The sequence below is a fragment of the Schistocerca serialis genome, chromosome 1 (assembly GCF_023864345.2).
Source record: "Schistocerca serialis cubense isolate TAMUIC-IGC-003099 chromosome 1, iqSchSeri2.2, whole genome shotgun sequence".
Classification (NCBI taxonomy): domain Eukaryota; kingdom Metazoa; phylum Arthropoda; class Insecta; order Orthoptera; family Acrididae; genus Schistocerca; species Schistocerca serialis.
Genome location: NC_064638.1, coordinates 461,314,643 through 461,335,385, shown reverse-complemented (window position 1 = coordinate 461,335,385; position 20,743 = coordinate 461,314,643). Strand labels below are relative to the sequence as shown.

General features: G+C 42.5%; 1 protein-coding gene across 2 annotated transcripts in view; it reads left to right on the top strand.

Annotated features, from left to right (window-relative positions):
* LOC126473331 (sodium- and chloride-dependent GABA transporter ine-like) overlaps positions 1-20,743 on the top strand; it is a 353,680-nt gene that overhangs the window by 311,334 nt on the left and 21,603 nt on the right. For both annotated transcript variants that reach the window (XM_050100321.1, XM_050100331.1), the window contains one exon: positions 17,881-18,109. In XM_050100321.1, the coding sequence (XP_049956278.1) occupies positions 17,881-18,109 (229 nt within the window). The remainder of the gene's footprint in view (positions 1-17,880; positions 18,110-20,743) is intronic.

The following is a 20,743-nucleotide window of genomic DNA, read 5'->3' as shown; positions in this document are numbered from 1 at the left end:
ATAAATTTGTATTTTATCAGGTGAGTCTTGTGAAATGAAAATATTATTTTTCGTCATGGAGCACAAATTTCACATTTTTGTGACGATTACAGGGAATAAACAAGGAACTGTTTCATTGTTAATAAGATACACATTATTCAAAAAGTATCACAAGAACTGTGTACAGGAATTGCTATAATTTCATGCTGATAAGCCCCAAATGGTGGAAGTAATCTGTGATGTAACACTGCCTTGATTTTGCTTCCTTTGCCAGTCATTTGTGCAACAATTACATCTGCAACAGTTTATCTGTCAATATTAACTACAAATTATCCAAAATATTAATGATTTGAGACATTTTTTGTGTGGTTTAAGTGCTTAGAAATCATGTTGTGCAATTTGGACTTTGCACTGCATTCCTTTATCACAGCTATGTGTCCTTATTTGTCAGATCATGCACTAGTCAGACAGGGTTGCACAAACCACTGTTAAAAACTGTTATTCATGCAGCAAAACTGGATAATTTCAATTCTTTTTTTAACACTTGCATTTCACCTTAGCAGCTAAAATTTTGAGTGTGTTTCTGTTGGCGTATTCCTCCTGTGTGAAAAATTTCTGGGTAGGTTTTGGCAGATCATATTGTATCATTCCCTTGTGAGTCAGTGCCTCTGCCCATGCCACGCTTTGTGTGCACCCTCCATGACAGTGTTCTGTACTATTCCAGTTCATCTGCATCCATCTTGATGTACTCTAGGAGGCATGCCAAATCCCTCCCCCCATGAAAAGGCCATGTATGGCCGAAAATCCCGTAGTTTCTCCCTTGACATCCATCGGAAAACCAGCAAGAGGGTGAGATTCCCCAGCAGCGAATCAGCTGCTGAAGGTAACAACACTGATGCAGCTAGCTCCACCAGAAAGGCTGAAGATTACAGAGGATGCAGTGGCAGTTGGTCGATCGGTATTGACAGAGGCCAGGACTCAACCCTTGGTGAATGGCAGGAGGAGGGCCCTCAGCCAAACTTCATGGGCTCCGCATGGCCAGTCACGGGAGCTATTCTCATTAACACCCCAGTTCGCCATCGAAGGTAGGGCAGCAGGGATGCTTACTGCCACAGATGTGAGCCCCTCACCAGACCAGTGTTGTGACTGACCCCATAGCGCAACCAGCTTGGAGACACCAGTGGTGCGAGTCCCACAGTTCATGGGCGCAGCTGCTCCCAATCAGCATCCACCACAAACAAATGCTGAGCTTTGGGGCTACTACATCTGCAGCCATCCTTGCTGTCAACTAGACGCTGAGGTCCAAAGGGCAGCTCTTTGAGGAAAATGGGACAGATCGCAATGGTCTGGGACATGTGACTTAGGTTGCAACAAGTCCAAGAGACTCCATGACTGGTACCCATGCAAACTCTCCATCAGACACCACCAGTTAATTGGTGTCACCCAGGATATGCAGCTAGAAAACTAGACAGTGCATGATCATGGAACTCAACAAACGTGGACTTCAGGCTTGAACATTCACATGACTTGCTCTACTTCAGAGTTAGAAGCTGGACGAAACAGAGTGGTAGTTAGATGCTAAGAAGCTGGATGAAACAGAGTGGTAGTTAGATGCTAGATACCACTGCAGATGGAAAAATCCACAAACCCCTGCACCACAAATTTCTGACTGTAATCAGAGTCAAGGAGAGCCCTTGATAACAAAAATGACCCAAACTGTGCAAATAGTGGCTGTTGACACATAGGACAATTTGGCAATATACAAAAAATTCAATAATGCACAAACCACCAACCACCTCATGCTGCCCAGAAAGGGCCTGCAAAGTTGACGTTCACCCTGTCCCAAGAGTGCTCCAGGGCAGACAAAGGGGAAAACTGACATGTCAGCACAGCCTTAGTCTGTGCACAGGCTGCACAAGCCCACATAAGGTGTTCAGCACTGTAATCAATGACCGGCCAGCAAGGGTGACACCGTGCCAAAGCCTTCAAGCGAGAGATAGCTCTGTGCAACACATGCAGCAACTGGAATATGTGAGAACTCATTACTGGAGGGATGGCCATTTGACAGCTTTGGTCCTCCATGGTAGGCACGAGAATCCCCTGGACAATGTTGAGCTGATCCTACACCAGAAAAAATGTACACCACACTGAATCTGCTTCCAAAGGGGTGCACTGGAGGCATCCCATCTGGACTGTTGAAACAGTTTTCCAAGGAAGTGGGTCAGTGGTCATCCCATTCCATCAAAGGAAAATCCAGTAATATCTGCTGCAAGGAAGGCAGCATCCAAATCAAAACCTTAGGCCACCTTTCGATTGAACTCTGGATCAGGGCTCACCACTCTTTGTTGAGTACATGCTTGGCTACCATGGGGTCGTAGCCTTTGCAGTGCTAATTCTCTTTCTGTGCCACATGTCTATCCTCCTGCTGTTCTTTTCCCTTCCCTTGGAGACTAAGTCGTATGTCTTCAGGAAACCGAAGTTCTTGGTAAAACTATGTATGACTTCGTCCTGTCCACCCATCTTTCTTTCCCTGTCCTTCCTTTTCTTACCCTTCCTCCACTTTTTCATTTGAGGTCTCTCTTTTTCTGTGTCTTCTTCTTCCTCCCCCCTGTGTGTTCCTGAAGGCCAGCCCATGCATACAACATGTAACTGGGCAATGCATAATTCCCAGCACTAGGTTGACAAGTAGGGCTTGTACATGCCTCCTCGTGAAGGACAAGCCCAAGGAGGGGTGATTGTCTGAGCTGATACCTTCCTCTATGCTGATTGGTCCCTCTATCTGGAGTCTAGGAGGTGTGACCTGAGGTGTGGACAATCGCCTAAGGTGGATGAGCCCCCCCTGAGTGCCACCCCCTCCCCTCCCCCCCCCCCCCCCCTTGAATGTAGGAGCTTGCCATTGGAGATGCTGGCAATCATGGGGGATTTCTCTGCAATGAGTTTCTCATCTTAAAAACATAAATGGGTTGGTAAGAAAGAATCGATGCCTCTTCTGACCACACAATGATACCTTGTGGTGTCACACTCTGAAGATGGTCATAATTTCATGACAATTAATTCATTTGTTATTCAGAAGAGTGTAGATGCCATTACTGTTCCTGTGAAGTCCTGCTCTCAGATGTGTTGTGAGACATTGCTTTGGGGACAGATAACACTTTTCAAGTACAGAAACTGCTTAACGCAACACTTCTCCACAGTTATCCTGTTGAAGCAGAGGCCCACCCCACTCTGAATTCCTCCCATGGTGTCATATACACTCAGCTGCTTGATGGCCAGACTGAGGCTGAAATAACAGCCTGTCTCACTGACCAGGGAATGGCTGCAGTTCACTGTGTCATGAAAAGGGTTGATAAAGGAACAGGGCCAAGCCACACTTCATTCCCCACATTTGCCCGTGTGGTACATCTGCCAAAAATTAAGGCTGGTTACAAAGCTATTACTGTCAGACCATATATCCTGTATCCCACACATTTCTATAAATGTCAGTGTTACAATAACACTTGTAAATCTGGTGAAAAGCAGCCAAATGTGTAACCTGTGGCAGAAGCACTAATGAGAGGGTGTGTCCACCTCTTTCCCCTCACTGTATCAACTGCAAGGGTGATCATGCTGCTTCCTCCTGTGACTGTCCAGTGTATCTCAATGAGAGAGCCTTCAGGAGATCTAGGTGTAGGAAAAGGTTCCTACTAACATTGCTCAAAAAATGTTAGCTAGTCACAAACCTTGTATGCCACCCTCTGGAAACTGTAAGTACAGTTCTTTCCACACCCCGACCTACAAAGTACATGGCTGCGCAGACTTGAGACTTTCAGTTTAGTGCCACGGTTGTGAAATCGTCCAGCTCCAGTGTCACACCCTCACCTTCACTTGCTATGGGCACACACCATACCAACAAAGCTTCACCTGCACCAGCCAAATCGCATGCCTCACAAAGAGAATCACAGAAGTCCAAAGAGGAGTACTCCTGTGTTGACTTTCTGCACACATCTAGCCAATCGACATTTGGGTACGTACCTGAAAAACGCCAAGGTTTTGAACAGTCCAACAAGACAAACGATCCTCCCCTCCCCTCCTCCTCCTCAGCGTTCTTGTTCAACTGTGTTACCACATGATAACCTAACCTGACTGACCTCCATTTCACTGGGACGCACTGCCAACAACTGCTGAGCGAATGGACCAGGATCTTCCAGCCTCTGAACCTAGGCATTGTGCACATTTGACTTCTGGCACTTGGCAGCCTACATGGTGACTGCCCCCTTATTTGACCCATCTCCTGTCTATCATTGGATATGGTTATTCTCCAATGGAACATTTGCAGCATCAGATCCAATATGGTTGAATTACAGCTCCACTTGCACTCATACTGTCCAACTGTTTCCTGCTTCCAGGAAACATAATTACATCCTCATTATGACCCCCCCCCCCCCCCCCCACACACACACACTTCTCTTCAGTCTGTTTTGACCTTCCCCCAGAGGTGGGGACTCTGTCTCGTGGGGGAATCATGTTGCTCATGTAAGACAATGTCTATAGTCACATAGTTTCCTAGCACACCCAGCTAAAAGCTGTTGCTGTCCATCTTTCCCTTCAAGGTTTCACCTCTCTTTGCAACATCTACTCACCTCCATCTTCTGCTGTCATCTGGGCAGGCATTTTGCAACTTATTTCTCAATTTCCTCCTCCCTTTTTGCTGCTTAGCAACTTCAATGCTCACCACTCCATTTGGGGCTCTCCACGACCCTGTATGAGAGGCTGTCTCCTTGTAGATATTTCCAACCAGCTCAATCCAATCTGTGTGAACATGGGCACACCCACTTTTTTTCCAATTCCATGCACTCCTTTTCCCACTTGGACCTTCTGATCTGTACTGCTCAGCTTGCTTGTCATCTCAAGTGGTCTTTTCTCTCCAACATACACTTGAGTGACCATTTCCCCAGTGTCATTCGTTTGCTAATGCCTATCCCATCTGTGCATCCAACTAACTGGCAGCTCCACTCCTCACTGGCCACTTTCAATGAACACCATTTCCCCTGCATTGATGACCAGGTGGAATACCTTACAAACACTATTCTTTCTGCTGTGGAATGTTCCATACCTCTTACTTCTCCCTTGCCATGACATGCCCCATCTCCCAGTGGACTGAGGCATGCTGCAATGCAGTCTGCATGCGGAGATGAGCTCTCCGCCTTGTCACCACATTTTCAGGGATAGCAATAGAGCTAGTTGGTTTTCTTTTCAAAGCTTTTTTTAACAGTTTTACTCCCTCTTCAGTTGTTTAGGGTAATCTCTGTTAGATTTCATTCCTAGTTCCTGGTCTGATGATAGCAAATAATATCACTGTAGATGCTCTTGATATCTCATACACCATTGGCTGATATTTTGCAGACAGTTTGAGATTCACCCACTACCATCCTGCCTTCCTTTCTCTGAAATGGGTGGTGGAGGCAAGGACCACATCTTTCTCCTCTCAGAATCAGGAATGTTACTATACTGATTTTACTATGAGGGCGTTTACATGTGCACTCGCTTTGCCCCTGTCATCCATTCCATGACCAGACAGCGTTCACATTCTCATGTTGCAACACCTATCTCCTGAGGACCTACATTTCCTCCTCCATACATACAGCCGCATTTGGAAAGATGGTGCATATCCCAGTCACTGGCATGAGACTGTTGTCATTCCCATATCTAAACCTGGTAAGGACAAACACCTTTCGTCCAGCTACCACCCAATTTCCCTCACCAGTAGCATCTGCAAGGTGCTGGAACATACATTTAATGGTCGGCTGGAGTGGTGGCTTGAGTCTGGGAACTTCCTCACTAACACCCAATGTGGATTCTGTTGGCACCACTCTGCAGTTGATCATCTCATCACCTTGTCAACTCATATAATGAATAAGTTTCTGCAGAAGTGGCAAACTGTGGTCATGTTTTTTGTTTTGGTTTATACCAGTTCCTTGTCTGTCCAAAACTGGATGGATGTATCATAAGTTTGTCTGCATGTCCATGTATCTTATGTCATCTTAGCACCATACACCATACATCTGCTGGGGGATGAGTATCCTCCGTATTCTGTACAAGTGGGGCTTTTGGTGTTGCCTACCCCTTTTTATCTAGAAATTTTTAAAAGATCATGTTTTAAGGTACATGTGGGCTTGGCTGTATGGGACACTTTTATTCAAGAGAATGAGGTACCTTAGGGTTCTGTGCTCAACGTCATCTTATTTGCCATGGCCATTAACCCTGTTTTGGGTTGTCCTGATAGGTATCTAAAGCTCTCTTTTCATTGATGACTGTACAATCTATTGCAGCTCTCAGCAAACCTATCTACTTGAGTGGCATCTTCACCGATGTCTTGATCATCTTTACTCATGGAATGTCAACAATGGCTTCCATTTTTCTGCTGACAAGACTGTCTGTATGAAATTCTGGCGGTGCCAGGAATTTCTTCCCTCATCCCTATATCTTAGCCCATTCGTTCTTCCATTTGTTGACACAACAAAATTCTTGGGACTCACATTTGATAGGAAGCTCTGTTGCTCTTCCCAAGCCTCTTACCAGGTAGCTTGTTGTACTTGTTCCCTCAGTGTTCTACATGTTTTTCACGGTACCTCATGGGGATCAGATCGGACTGTCGTCCTCTGTTTATACCAGTTCCTTGTCTGTCCAAAACTGGATGGATGTATCATAAGTTTGTCTGCATGTCCATCTTTCTTATGTCATCTTAGCACCATACACCATTGTGAAATGTGTTTAACCACTGGTGCCTTCTGTGCTAGTCCTATTGAAAGTACTTATGCTTGGGCTGCTGACTTAATGTTATCCTGCCAGTGGGATGTTCTCCTCAGTTGTTACATGAGCCATCAGTCTTCTAGGCCCAGTCACCCATCCTATGCTGGCGTTTTTGATGATTCCCTTGATTGCCAGTATTAGCGCCCCCATCTCCTCTGTTGCCTCCTGAAGTTCGCTTTCATTTTCTGCTTTGATAGCTTTGGTTTACACTCCCTGCCATGTTTCCAAGCTCTTTGTCTCCCTACGTATGTGCTGATGTATATGTTCATTTCAAACTCCATTCACTTCCTAAGGGCACTACTCCTGACCTGGTGTATTGCAAGAGTTTCTCACACTTCGCACATGGCTTAGGGGCTGTGTCTTTGTCTGCAGTGACAGTTCCAAGATCAACCATGGTGTCAGATGTGGCTTTGTACCTGGCAATGATCCTTTTCAATATTGGCTTCTTGACCAGAGCTTGATTTTTACTGCTGAGCTCTATGCCCTTTATCAGGCCACCCAGCAGAGCTGGCATCATGGTCTCCCAAATTGTGTCATCTACTCAGATTCCCTCAGTGCCCTTCACACTTTGTATTCAGTCCATCCTTTAGTACAATGGATTCTACATTGCCTCCACTCACTCACTCACTCATTCACTCACTCACTCACTGGGGAAGCCAATGTGGTATTCCTATGGGTTCCTGGTTACATTGGCATACCATGAAACGAGGTTGTTGGTGCTGCAGCAAAGGCTGTAGCTCTCCTCCCTTGGCCTGCTAGTTATTCTGTTCCCTTGGATGATCTTCGTGTCGCTGTCTGTCAGCATGTAGTATCACTCTGGAGTGAAACAAACTCCGGGACATTAAACCTTTTCCATTAGCACAGTGACTTCCTCTCAGCCATCACATCCTGAGGAGGTCATTTTAGCCTGGCTGAGTATAGGATACTGTCATTTCAGTCACTGCCATTTACTAAGTGGTGATCTTGCCCCACTCTGTGCCTACTGCTCTCAACCCTTGACAGTGCACCACTTTCTGATCCGGTGCCCATTTTTGAACTATTTACATTTATATCTACATTGGTCATGTGCTTTATCAGATGTTTTAGTGGATGACACACATTCTGTTGTTCTTGTCTTACTTTTTATTCACCGCAGCAGCATGGTATAAAGCATGTCAACGATGTTTTGAGAAATTTTCCCTAGGGACATCCTTGGCCTTGCTGCTTTTCTTTTAAAGTGGCTTGATTGGATTTTTGTGTCTTTACCTCGGATTTTTATTTAGTACTTTTTTTTTCTTATGTTATGATATGGGTACTTGTGACCTTAGAAGTTTTGTGGCATAAAGCACCAACCTAAAAAAATTGGATCAGGACCATGATAGTGCATCAATGTTTGCATGCTGGGCAGTGGTCCAGTAACAAATATCGTAACTGTAATTACCGAGATACCTGTGGGCAGTCTCATGTGGTAGCTTAGAATGAGGGCTGAATAAGGAAACCAGGGAACTGTGATCAGTGATAAGTAAGAACTTTGCTCCATACAAGAAATACCAAAAATGATAGCCAGTGCCTCCTTTTCCATCTGCAAGTAGTTATGTTGTGCCACAGAAATTTCCTTCGAAGCCTGGATGATGGGCTGCTCAGTGCTAACTGAGTTCCATTGCAACAAAACCACACCAGTCCACACTAATAACATACTGGGATGCGTCAGCTACTAGGATTAATGGTATACCCAGCATAAATGAAGCCAAACATAGAGCAGAGTGCAAACACTGCTTGAGGTATTCAAAAGCCTGTTGACAGTCCACAGATCACACAAACCTGATGTCCTTTTTATGAAGCCATTTAAAGAAATGGCAAGTGTCCACAACCTGAGGGATGAACTTGGCTGTCAGTTGGATGGGGGCTTCGACGTGCTCATCCATAGGATTGAGGCCATCATTGCTAAGCACGTCTCAAAAAATGCACTTTCGGGTAGAAAAAACTGCATTTTTTCCAGGTTTCATCCACGGCAGTTCTCCAGGAGACATTGGAAGACCTCCTTCAGCACTCATCTTGTGTAAAGTCTACTACCCAGATGTCATCAAGATAGTTTACACAACATGGAATATCCTGAATCCACTGCTTCAAATAGCGTTGACATATTCCTGGCACAGACAAAATTCCAAAAGGCAAGCAATTAAACTGGAAAAACCCAAAGTAGGTGTTGAGCACCAAGAAATTCTGAGAAGCTACATCCAATGGCAGCTGCAGGTATGCATGACACAAATCAAGGCTTGAAAAATACTGCCCCTGCACAACTTCGCCACAGCTCCTCTGGCCATGGAATTGAATACATATCCATGACACATTGCGGGATGTCTGTCTGTTTAAAATTACTGCAAAGGTGCAGGGCACCATCTGGCTTTCGAATCACTACCAAAGGGGTGGCCCATTGACTCACCAGATAGGAGAAATGATGCCATGACCATACCAATTCTGCACCTCCATCTTGACCTTTTTGTGTATGGAAAAGGGAATGGGGTGGGTGCAATAACATTTAGATATCATCAATGGCTTATGGGAGACATGTGCCTTGAAATGTTCTGCCCAAACCAAGATATTCTTAAACAGCTGGTCATATGATTGTCATTGTTGTTGTTGTGGTCTTCAGTCCTGAGACTGGTTTGATGCAGCTCTCCATGCTACTCTATCCTGTGCAAGCTTCATGACTGTCATAAGAAGTCTAAATCTTGAAAGGGATTCAGTTGAGTCAGTAAATGTACACATCCTTGTCAACTATCTGGAAGTCAAAAACAGAAAAGACTTCTTCTTCTCCTCCTTCTTCTTCTTCCTCTTCTTCTTCTTCTTCTTCTTCTTCTTCTTCTTCTTCTTTATCGTTGCCTTGTCCCACGTCACGTGGGGTTGGCGTTGCTCTTCTGGATCCTTCTCCTTCATAGTATTCTAGCCATTGCCTCTTCCTTCTTCCATCCTTTCTCCCTTAGGTCCCCAGATATATTATCCTTCCACCTCATCTTCGGTCTTCCTCTTCTTCTCGCTCCTGCAATTTTTGTATCTTCAACTCTGTTTCCGGTATACTCTTCCCCTTTTCTCTGTAAGTGTCCGTACCATCTTAGTCTGCTCTCTTGTATCTTTTCCCCCATGGGTCCCACTTTCACAGCTCCTCTAACAAATTCATTTCTAATCCTGTCCGTCCTTGTTACCCCACACATCCACCTCAGCATCCTCCTTTCCGCCACTTCCATCTTCCTTTCCTGGGCTACTGTGATTGGCCATGTCTCTGCCCCGTATATCATAGCAGGTCTTACCACCACCTTGTACACTTCCCCTTTCAACCAAATGCTCACCTTCTTGTCACATAACACTCCACTCATTTTCCTCCAGTTGTCCCAACCACAATTTATTCAGTGTTGTATCTCGCTTTCCAGTTCTCTGTCCCTCTGTATGTATGACCACAAGTATTTAAATTTGCAGACTGATTTCAGCTCATCATCCTGGATCTTGCAAGACCTCATCTGCACATCCTTCAGTGCTAAATATTCTGACTTTGTCCTGCTAATTTTCATCCCTCTTTCTTGTAGTGCCTTCCTCCAGTCCTCCAGCTTTTCCTCAAGTGTGTTTATGCTCTGCTCACAAAGAACCACATCATCCGCAAACATCATATTCCAAGGCGCATTCTTCTTCACATCTTTCACCAGCACATCCATAATCAGGTCAAAGAGGTAGGGACTAAGTGCAGGCCCTTGATGTAACCCTACTTTTATTGGAAACTCCTTTGTCATGCCCACCCTACTTCTCACTTGTGTCATTGCTCCTCTGTACATTTCCTTCACTAACCTCACATACTTCTCTGGTACGCACTGCTCTCTCATGCTTCTCCATATTTCGTCCCTTGGGACTCTGTCATATGCTTTCTCCAAATCAATGAAAGCCATATGTAGATCGGGTTGTAGCTCCCCGTGGCTCTCCAGTATCTGCCTTAAAGCATGTATTGCATCAGTCGTTCCTCTTCCAGGCATGAACCCAAACTGTTCTTCACACACCACAGTCTCCTTGCATAATCTTGCTTCTATAACTCTTTCCCATATTTTCATTGGTTGTGCCATCAGTTTAATACTTCTATAGTTACTGCAGTCCTGCACATCACCTTTCCCCTTAAATATTGGGATCAGTACTCTAGTTCTCCACTTGTCTAGCATCTCCTCCTGTTGCCAAATCTTCTCCATTAAATCCCAAAGGAGCTCAATTCCCTTTTTACTGAGACACTGGTCTAGGCAAATTGCCTTTCCATTTTTCATCTTTTCAACTGCCCATTCGACTTCATCTCTACTTATATCCATCGTTAATCCTTTGTTTGCCCCTCCTTCCTCAGTTTTCACTATTACATTTTCTTCATTCAGCACTTTCTCAAAATAATTCAACCACCTTTTGATTATTTTTCCATGGCCATGCAGAATTATTCCTGTTTCATCTTTCTTTGTTTTATTGCTGTTAGATCCTTAGAAGCTTTATCTCTTGATTTGCCTATCCGTATAAGTTGTCTCATATCCTCATTTTTCTGTAGTTGTTCGTATGCCTCCCTTACTGATTCAGCTTTAGCTTTAGCCACAGCTCATTTTGCCTCCTTCTTTGCACTTTTGTATGCTTGCCCATCCTCAGCACTTCCGGACATATCCCACTTCCTCTTAGCGTCTTTCTTTTCCTTCACAGCCTTCTGCACCTCTTCATTCCACCACCATGCTTCCTTATATTTTGGCACCCCTCTCTCAGATGTTAACCCAAACACTTCCTCCCCGGTCTTCATTATAACAGCACTATTTATTTTCCACCACTCCTGCACACTCTTTGCCAATTTTACCTTTCCCAGTACTTTTTCACTAAACTCCTCTCTCAAATTTTTATCCTTCAATCTCCACCACTTAATTTTCCTTTCACATTGATTTATGTGCCTCTGTCTTTTACATATTTTCATCTCACAATCTGCTACAATTAACTTATGTTGTTGCTATTCCTTCACCGTATATGACCTTAGTATTTCGCACCTCCCCACTGTTTTTCCTTCTACGTAATATGTAATCAATTTGGCTTTTATTTTCGCCACTCCCGTATGTTATTAGTTTTTCTCTTTTTCTTTGGAAGTAGGTATTTGTAATCACTAGATCAAAAGCCACTGCAAACTCCACTATCTTTTTTACTTCCTCATTTCTCTCGCCATACCCCCATCCTCCATGCCACCTCTCTTCCCCACCTTTCCTTCCGCCAACATGACCATTTAGATCCCCTCCGACTATCACTCTTTCATTCTCTGGTATTACGACCATTACTCCATCCAAATCTCTCCAAAATTTTTCCTTCTCATCCTCCGAACATCCCGCTTGGTGTGCATAGGCTGTCAGCACTGTTACCATTTCTCCACCAAACATCATCTTAACATACATGATCCAACCATTTACTCTGCTGACTTCACATACCTCTTCTTGAAGCTCTCTGTGCAAAATAACTCCAACTCCATTTCTTGATTCCGGGCTTGCACTACTATAAAGTAGCTTATAGCCTTCAGCTAAGATCTTTGCCTTATTGCCCTTCCACCTTGTCTCTTGCACACACAAAGCCTTTATCTTCCTCCTCTGCATCATGTCTACTACCTCTCTTCCCTTTCCCGTCATCATTCCCACATTTAGAGTTCCCACTCTGATCTTGAACACCTTTAGATCCTTCGCAAAACGCCTCCCCCCGGAGATCTGAATGGGAGGCTATTACCCCGGAACATTTTCTTGAGAAGCATCCAATATTCCTCTTGTTTTGGCAATGTTTTTTTACAGCCGGATGCCCTTCCTGCCGTCAACCCCCTTCCCTTGTTAGAGGGGTGGAGGCTTGCTAGTTTTGGTCCACCCTGGGTATTTTATTTCCCCAGTACCCACCATATCTGGTGAGCGTTCCCCTATCCGCCACCCGGGGAGGTGTCCAATGGGAAACTTCTTGAAGCTCTCTGTGCAAAATAACTCCAACTCCATTTCTTGATTCCGGGCTTGCACTACTATAAAGTAGCTTATAGCCTTCAGCTAAGATCTTTGCCTTATTGCCCTTCCACCTTGTCTCTTGCACACACAAAGCCTTTATCTTCCTCCTCTGCATCATGTCTACTACCTCTCTTCCCTTTCCCGTCATCTGCTGGGGTATTTTATTTCCCCAGTACCCACCATATCTGGTGAGCGTTCCCCTATCCGCCACCCGGGGAGGTGTCCAATGGGAAACTAGCAACTCCACATGGGGGGAAAAAAAGACATCTAACCCAAAAATCTTTTGTGCCAACAGTGAATATACCACCAATAGTACAAGTTGCTATTCCAAATTCTTATAATACACAGCGATGGAGAATTGTCACCTCAAAGGAGTGCACTTTGTACTATAAGACACAACTTACCAAGTAAGGTAGCACAGGAGTTGGCACACTGGATTCGCATTCAGGAGGATGACAGTTCAAGATTGCTTCCAGCCATCCTGATTTAGGTTTTCTGTGATTTCTCTAAATTGCCTAAGGCAAATGCCAGGAGGGTCGCTTTGAAAGGACATGGTCACTTTCCTTCTCCGTCCTTCGTTAATTCGAGCTTCTGTTCCATCTCTAATGACCTCATTGTTCACGAGATGTGAAACACTAATCTCCTTCCTCCTCCTCCTCCTCCTCTCCCCCCCCCCCCCCTCCCACACACACACACACACACACACACACACACTTGAAATGATAAAGAGCAGTTTGAACACAGTTCTTGCACAAAACCTGATCAATTGGCTTTATACACATTGTTTTAGGAAATAACAAGAAGCTATAAATTAGTCTATGGTACTATCTGTTAATGACATCTCCTCTACATTTTTAATTGAAGTAAACTTCGTAATTTTGCAACTTGCTGCACTGCCTTTTTTCCTGAATCTGTTTAACCAGTTCAAAGCGTCATGAAAATCAGTAATGTTCATCTCACTTGCAATTCAGAGGACATAGTCTCTTAGATTTCCCACAATAATGGTGCATTGACTCTCACTAGCAGTTCTAAATCTTCTGAATGGTTTTTCTTCCATATTTTTGCAAGTTCCATTTTGACACTTTGTGTAATGCTTCCTTCCATTTATACAATTCACATTCAGATTCTACAAAATGAAACTGGCTTTGCAAACTTAATGTGTTTTTCCTTCCTTTGTTTAACGAAAAATATTACAGCTGAAACCTATTACTCTCCAGGTTTTCTTCAGTCTAGGAAGGTACTGTATTTTTGTTCTGGAATTTAATTAGCAGAACCATCATTGTTCGAATCAAAATTCATGGAATTTTTAGAGTTGCTTCCTATTTCTTCTAATGTTTTCCAAAATGTCTAGTCAAATGTCATCACTTGAATGAATTCCAGAAATTAACTATAGGTAGCACATATGTAGGTCTTCAGGAGAAGTAGCTGATTTTGACTGCATTCCAGTAGTAACTGAAAAACTGTGTCAGCAAAATAATTAATGGAAATGGGAATTTACTTTCCAAATTGTGATCATATTGTGCAATGTTACCTGTCTCCCAACTGCCATCAGTAAAGGATGTGTATCTGTTTCAATGCACATGCACTTTCTGCTACAGTTATGGTGAGGGAGTACTTCTCTAAAGCTGCCTGGTGAGCTAAAACTTTAGCATTTTCTTAAACATATTTGCAATGGGTCTTAGCAGCTAAAATTCTGACATTGTGTTTCTTATAGTGCTTTCTTCCTGCACAAACATTTTTGGGGCAGTTTCAACATGTTAGATTGGACTATTCCCTTGTCAGATGGTTTACCTTTCAGTTAGGCCTGGATCATCAGTTCTAACAAAGATTTAGACTATCTCGGACCTGGCCTTCACCTTGTGCCAAGCTCTGCTTTCATATGCTAGTATCAGTTGACCCCCCCCCCCCCCCCCATAAGACACAAGTTGTCCTAGTGGCCATTTTATTGTAGGGCCTACACTTATCTAAGTTAATTTGACTGATCGTCACTCCCATGTCTACCTGAAACTTTATCGTTGTCCATCTACATCCAGCATAAACAGAATATGCTGTGGTGGTGCTCGAAGGGTGTCGAAGACAGCCTCCAATGATCACCTCACAGTTCGCTGATTGTAACAAACTTTTGCCAAATGGCCTATTTTGCAGCATACTGCACACATGGCCTCCACATCTGGGGAGTCCTGTTGAACGTGCACCAAATGACAATCAGGGCAGGACTGCCAACTTGCCAGTTGAGCAGAAACAGGTGTCAAAGGAGATCAACACATGAGAATCCAAAAAATGTCTTGAGCAGTGGTTACGACACTTAGATTGACTTCTACCCAACATACCCAACACAGGCGAAGATGGGCAGCATACTGCACACATGGCAGCATGCACAGATGTCACCACACTTGAATCATCAGTGGTGTCAACATATGGCAGCTCAGTGGAAGGCAAGGCTATCTGGCTCGGCCCATGGGGTACCAGGGGCCATTTACCATAAGCACTAATTTCACCACCTGCCAATTGTCACAAAGTACATCCCTTACTGCTGCCACAATTGATGCAATTCCACACTCTGAGCAATGTCAGTGAAAGAAATGTTGAACAAGGCCAATGCCCTAATTTGGACCTCCACATTGATCACTTCTCTAATTAAAGTGTCTGCATACGAGGTAGCACATTAAGGACATTCAAACTGACACTTGCATGAGAGACATTGCAGGTCAGTGATAAAAGCCCAGGGCTCTTGTTGTGCTGGATGAACTGTAACTTTCCCACTACAAAATAGGTTGGATGGCCAAAATACTGTGTGTGCAACTGACAAATTCCATCAAAGACAAGTTTCTCAGGCTTCAGATTCTGCATAATCTCATACAATACCACACTGCTGGATGATAACAGGGCAGCCTTATCAGTGGATTGACAATATGACTTAACTGGCAGAGCAGCAAGAATTGGTGCAGATAATTCTCCCACTTTTTGCAGATTCATCAAAGCTGGTGAACAGTGTTGAGGAGGCTGGGGGAAAGAGTCTCTGCCAGTGCCTGGTGTTATCAGTGTGGCTTGAGTACAGTGTTATTCTGTATTCTGTGTGAGCAGTTCCTGCATCTGCTCCTACAGCAGCTTTTGTTGCTGCTGCTGGAGGTGCAGCTGCTCCTGCCAGCATTGCAAAAATTACAGGTGCACAGTGACTACAATGTAACACTACAAAGAAAAAAAGAATGGTGTTGCATGCATAAGAATGTCCTATACCACCACTTTTGTATAACACTTTTATATTCACACAAGGCGTGACAATGCTACGAGCTATCACTGCCAGCACAAATGTTATTATATGAGCTAATGGTGCCTCGATAACAAAGCCTGAGAGCTGAACCCCAGAAGAGGGAACGAAGTTCAAGAGTCTGAACACCATAGAGAGACTGGCACAGGGATAAACACAAAAGTGACCAGTGCAACTGACTGACCCTACCATGCAGTAACAGAGCACAGCATAAGGTGAAGACCAAGTTTGAGGTATTAGAAATCTACATAAGAACTGCCAGGCCAAGCTTAACACCACTGAAAGGTAAACCTCTGAGTTAGTGGCTCTGTCCATGTTTCGCTTTACGTGTGCCCTTCATGACAATTGTTCTATATAATATCCATGCCAACTCATTTGCACCCATCTCAGTGTCTGCTGATGGGAATATAAAGGGGGAGAGAGAGAGAGAGAGAGAGAGAGAGAGAGAGAGAGAGAGAGAGAGAGAGACTATAATCAGTCCTCCTCAATAATTTTCAGAAGAAAATAATAGGTATGAGATAAGCCGTTAGCTGACTGTTTCATGTCTATCTCAACTTCTGTGGACTGCAGTCACACAATGTATTTCTAACTACCAAAAACACATGGTTTATTGTTATCCTACAGAAAGAGCAATTCACAAAAGTCTAAGTCTTTATGTTCCAAGGCAGACTCAGTCCAAATTAATGTAGAATCCAGTTTTTGATCATCTTCACACATGTGGCAGAAGTAAAGCACCAGTGAATCTGATCTCAAGTTTAAGAATGGTTCACTAAGCATGGAGCAGTTGGCAATACGCTCTGGCCTTTCTCTGACCTGTGAATTGATTTACTTACCCTGTTACAGTGGGATCTACAGTGCAACATCCAAACTGAACCACAACCTAGTGAGGTATTTCTCATGTGCACAAAGCAATGGCAACAGAAAAATAAGGAATAAAAGCAGAAAAAAATTCTAAAAGTTGCTGATGATCAAAACCTGAACATTTAATTTGGCAGTAACTTTCTCTCTCGGCTACCTTTATAGGGCTGCAAATTACACTAATTGTGATGAACCATATTTTAAAAATATATTTGATGTACCAGATGTTAGAAGTAGCTTACGACTGAAATCTTCACTTGTTGTTAATTATTCACAAATAATCTTCACTTTATAATGGCAGGCTATAGATGTTATTATCTTATATGTAACCTTAAAAAATATTTAAAATTAAACTCATCTGGTTCAGAAGAGATGTGTTACAATTATAGGTGATAGGGAGAAAATGCAATTTGGCTCTCTAAGTGGGGGAAAGAACTGATCATTTCAGTGTTGTTAAAAGTTGTTTATTTTGGTTGTGTAGACTAGGAAAATGTAATACAGCTAGGAAGGGAGTTTTGCAGAAAGAAACTGTCACTGTATGTTTTAAGCTAGTACTGAAACTGTATATTCACTCCTCATATAATCATATAAGATATAGTGACATCATCTGATCTTATTAAGGGAAACTGAAAGAATTTTCTGGTTATGAAAGGAGACATTAAGTCTACTATGCAGTTTAATATACAAAGCATACGGCAGCCCTTAAAATCTTGAAAGTAGTATCCCCTTATAATTTGTTTTCTCTGTGTAACATAATTTTTGGGAATTGGTAACAGCTACAAGTGGTATATGAGGACCCAGTTTTAGAAGGAGACAAATTTGTGAAATTTTATATTATCATTATCTATTTAAATTATGCTTCAGGTCACACTTCCTAATTAATATTACTGACATTTGATCTGTTAGTTTAGCCTGTAATATGATAATTGCAGGGGAATTCATCTGAGATCGTTACCTGTAATTAATCCTGTGCACTTTTATTTGCAGGTTTGGGTACATGCTCTTGCACAGAATTTCAATTCTCTTGGAGTAGCATTTGGATCTATGATATCATTTGCTAGCTATAATCATTACAACAATCAATTCCTAATTGACACTTTAGCTGTATCAACAATAAATGCCGTTACAAGCATTCTCGTTGGTCTCTTTGCTTTTGCAACTATTGGGAATATTTCTGTAGAGTTGGATAAGCCAGTAGAAGCTGTTATTTCAGATGGTAAGTTATACTTCTTACTTACAGAGATTACAGTAAGACCTTATATAAATCTCGGTGTGTAACTTTGTTGGAATTTGTGGAAGTAAATTGAGTTACCAGAAGATAAACTGTCTGTAGAATTCGTCCTTTAGTATTTAGTCAAAATTTTCCTGAACCCATCTGCTCTCAAACTATAGCTCCAAGACCAAAAAATGAGTTAACTGCTTTATATTAAAGACATACATGGAAAAGTGCAGAGAGCCAACATTGGTCAACTAGAACTGCAGTGAGTTTTGGGTACTAAAAAAATACTGTAATTATTATTATTATTATTATTATTTTCATTTTTGTCGTCATCATCTTCAGTTTGCTCAGTAAAGTTGTAGGTGGTCAGCTAAGTTTTTTGTCTAATGTCCAATTGGACATCATATGGCCACATGTTATCTTAAATATTTGCAGGCTGGGTGTACAGCATGGCAAGGAACATCATTTCTGCAATTTGTTCTACAGATAATTGTGTAAATGAGCATATTCATTAGGAACTAAGGTTGTTATCAACTGGTTGGTCAGTACCTTTGCCTTCATACTGAAACATCTGCAGGTAACATTGTAGGGAATAAATTGATACTTGGATTCAGTGTTCTGAAAATCTTTTAAGGTTTATGGTGGCTTTTAAAGTATTGATTTTTATCACAGAGGTAGAGCAGTAGTGGGATGAAACTTCTAATTGGTTTTCATTTTACTTCCTCTAATACAATTCAGTAAAAGCATTATGAGACTAACATCTCAGTAATAATTTGCACCAGTTTGAGCATTGTATTTGGCAGAGAGACAAGATAGATCGTTATGCAAAACTGATGTTTTGAGGATATTGACAATACCCAAATAACACTCTGTAACAAATGCTTCTGTCTATAGTGAAATACATTTTTAAAAACATCTCTTCTAATAACCAGAAGCTGAGTCGAAACAAGGCCCCGGGAGTAGACAACATTCCATTAGAACTACTGACAGCCTTGGGAGAGCCAGTCCTGACACAACTCTACCGTCTGGTGAGCAAGATGTATGAGACAGGCAAAATACCCTCAGACTTCAAGAAGAATATAATAATTCCAATCCCAAAGAAAGCAGGTGTTGCCAGATGTGAAAATTACCGAACAATCATTTTAATAAGCCACAGCTGCAAAATACTGATGTGAATTCTTTACAGACGAATGGAAAAACTAGTAGAAGCCAACCCTGGGGAAGATCAGTTTGGATTCAGTAGAAATATTGGAACACTTGAGGCAATACTGACCTTACGACTTATCTTAGAAGAAAGATTAAGGAATGGCAAACCTGTGTTTCTAGCATTTGTAGACAATGTTGATTGGAATACTCTCTTTCAAATTCTGAAGGTGGCAGGGGTAAAATACAGGGAGCAAAAGGCTATTTACTATTTGTACAGAAACCAGATGGTAGTTATATGAGTCGAGGGGCATGAAAGGGAAGAGTGGTTGGGAAGGGAGTGAGACAGGGTTGTAGCCTATCCCCGATATTATTCAATCTGTATATTGAGCAAGCAGTAAAGGAAACAAAAGAAAATTTTGGAGTAGGTATTAAAATCCATGGAGAAGAATTAAAAACTTTGAGGTTCGCAAATGACATTGTAATTCTGTCAGAGACAGCAAAGGACTTGGAAGAGCAGTTGAACGGAATGGACAGTGTCTTGAAAAGAGGGTATAAGATGAACATCAACAAAAGAAAAACGAGGATAATGGAATGTAGTCGAATTAAGATGGGTGATGCTGAGGGAATTAGATTAGGAAATGAGACACTTCAAGTAGTAAAACAGTTTTGCTTTTTGGGGATCAAAATAACTGATGATGGTCGAAGTAGAGAGGATATAAAATGTAGAGTGGCAATGGCAAGGAAAGTGTTTTTGAAAAAGAGAAATTTGTTAACATCGAGTATGGATTTAAGTGTCAGGAAGTCATTTCTGAAAGTATTTGTATGGAAGTGAAACATGGACGATAAATAGTTTGGACAAGAAGAGAGTAGAAGCTTTCGAAATGTGGTGCTACAGAAGAATGCTGAAGATTAGATGGGTAGATCACATAACTAATGAGGAGGTATTGAATAGTATTGGGGAGAAGAGGAGTTTGTGGCACAACTTGACAAGAAGAAGGGATTGGTTGGTAGGACATGTTCTGAGGCATCAAGGGATCACAAATTTAGCGTTGGAGGGCAGTGTGGAGGGTAAAAATCATAGAGGGAGACCAAGAGATGAATACATTAAGCAGATTCAGAAGGATGTAGGTTGCAGTAAGTACTGGGAGATGAAGCAGCTTGCACAGGATAGAGTAGCATGGAGAGCTGCATCAAACCAGTCTCAGGACTGAAGACCACAACAACAACAACAACAACATGGCATCCAGCCTACAAAAGATAGGAGAAGTTGTGTAATGTATCTTAAACAAATACGCCAATTACATCCCTGCTTTTTAAAGCAAATGGGCACATATTGCCATGTGAGATTGGATGCTATTCATCATGATTACAGGAGCTTTAGAACATAATGCACATCTTGGTTAGTGTAGTATTTCTTTATAACACTGTGTGTTATTTTTTCTCTGTAACACTGAATGTAATCATTGTATAATTGTTGCCAAGAAC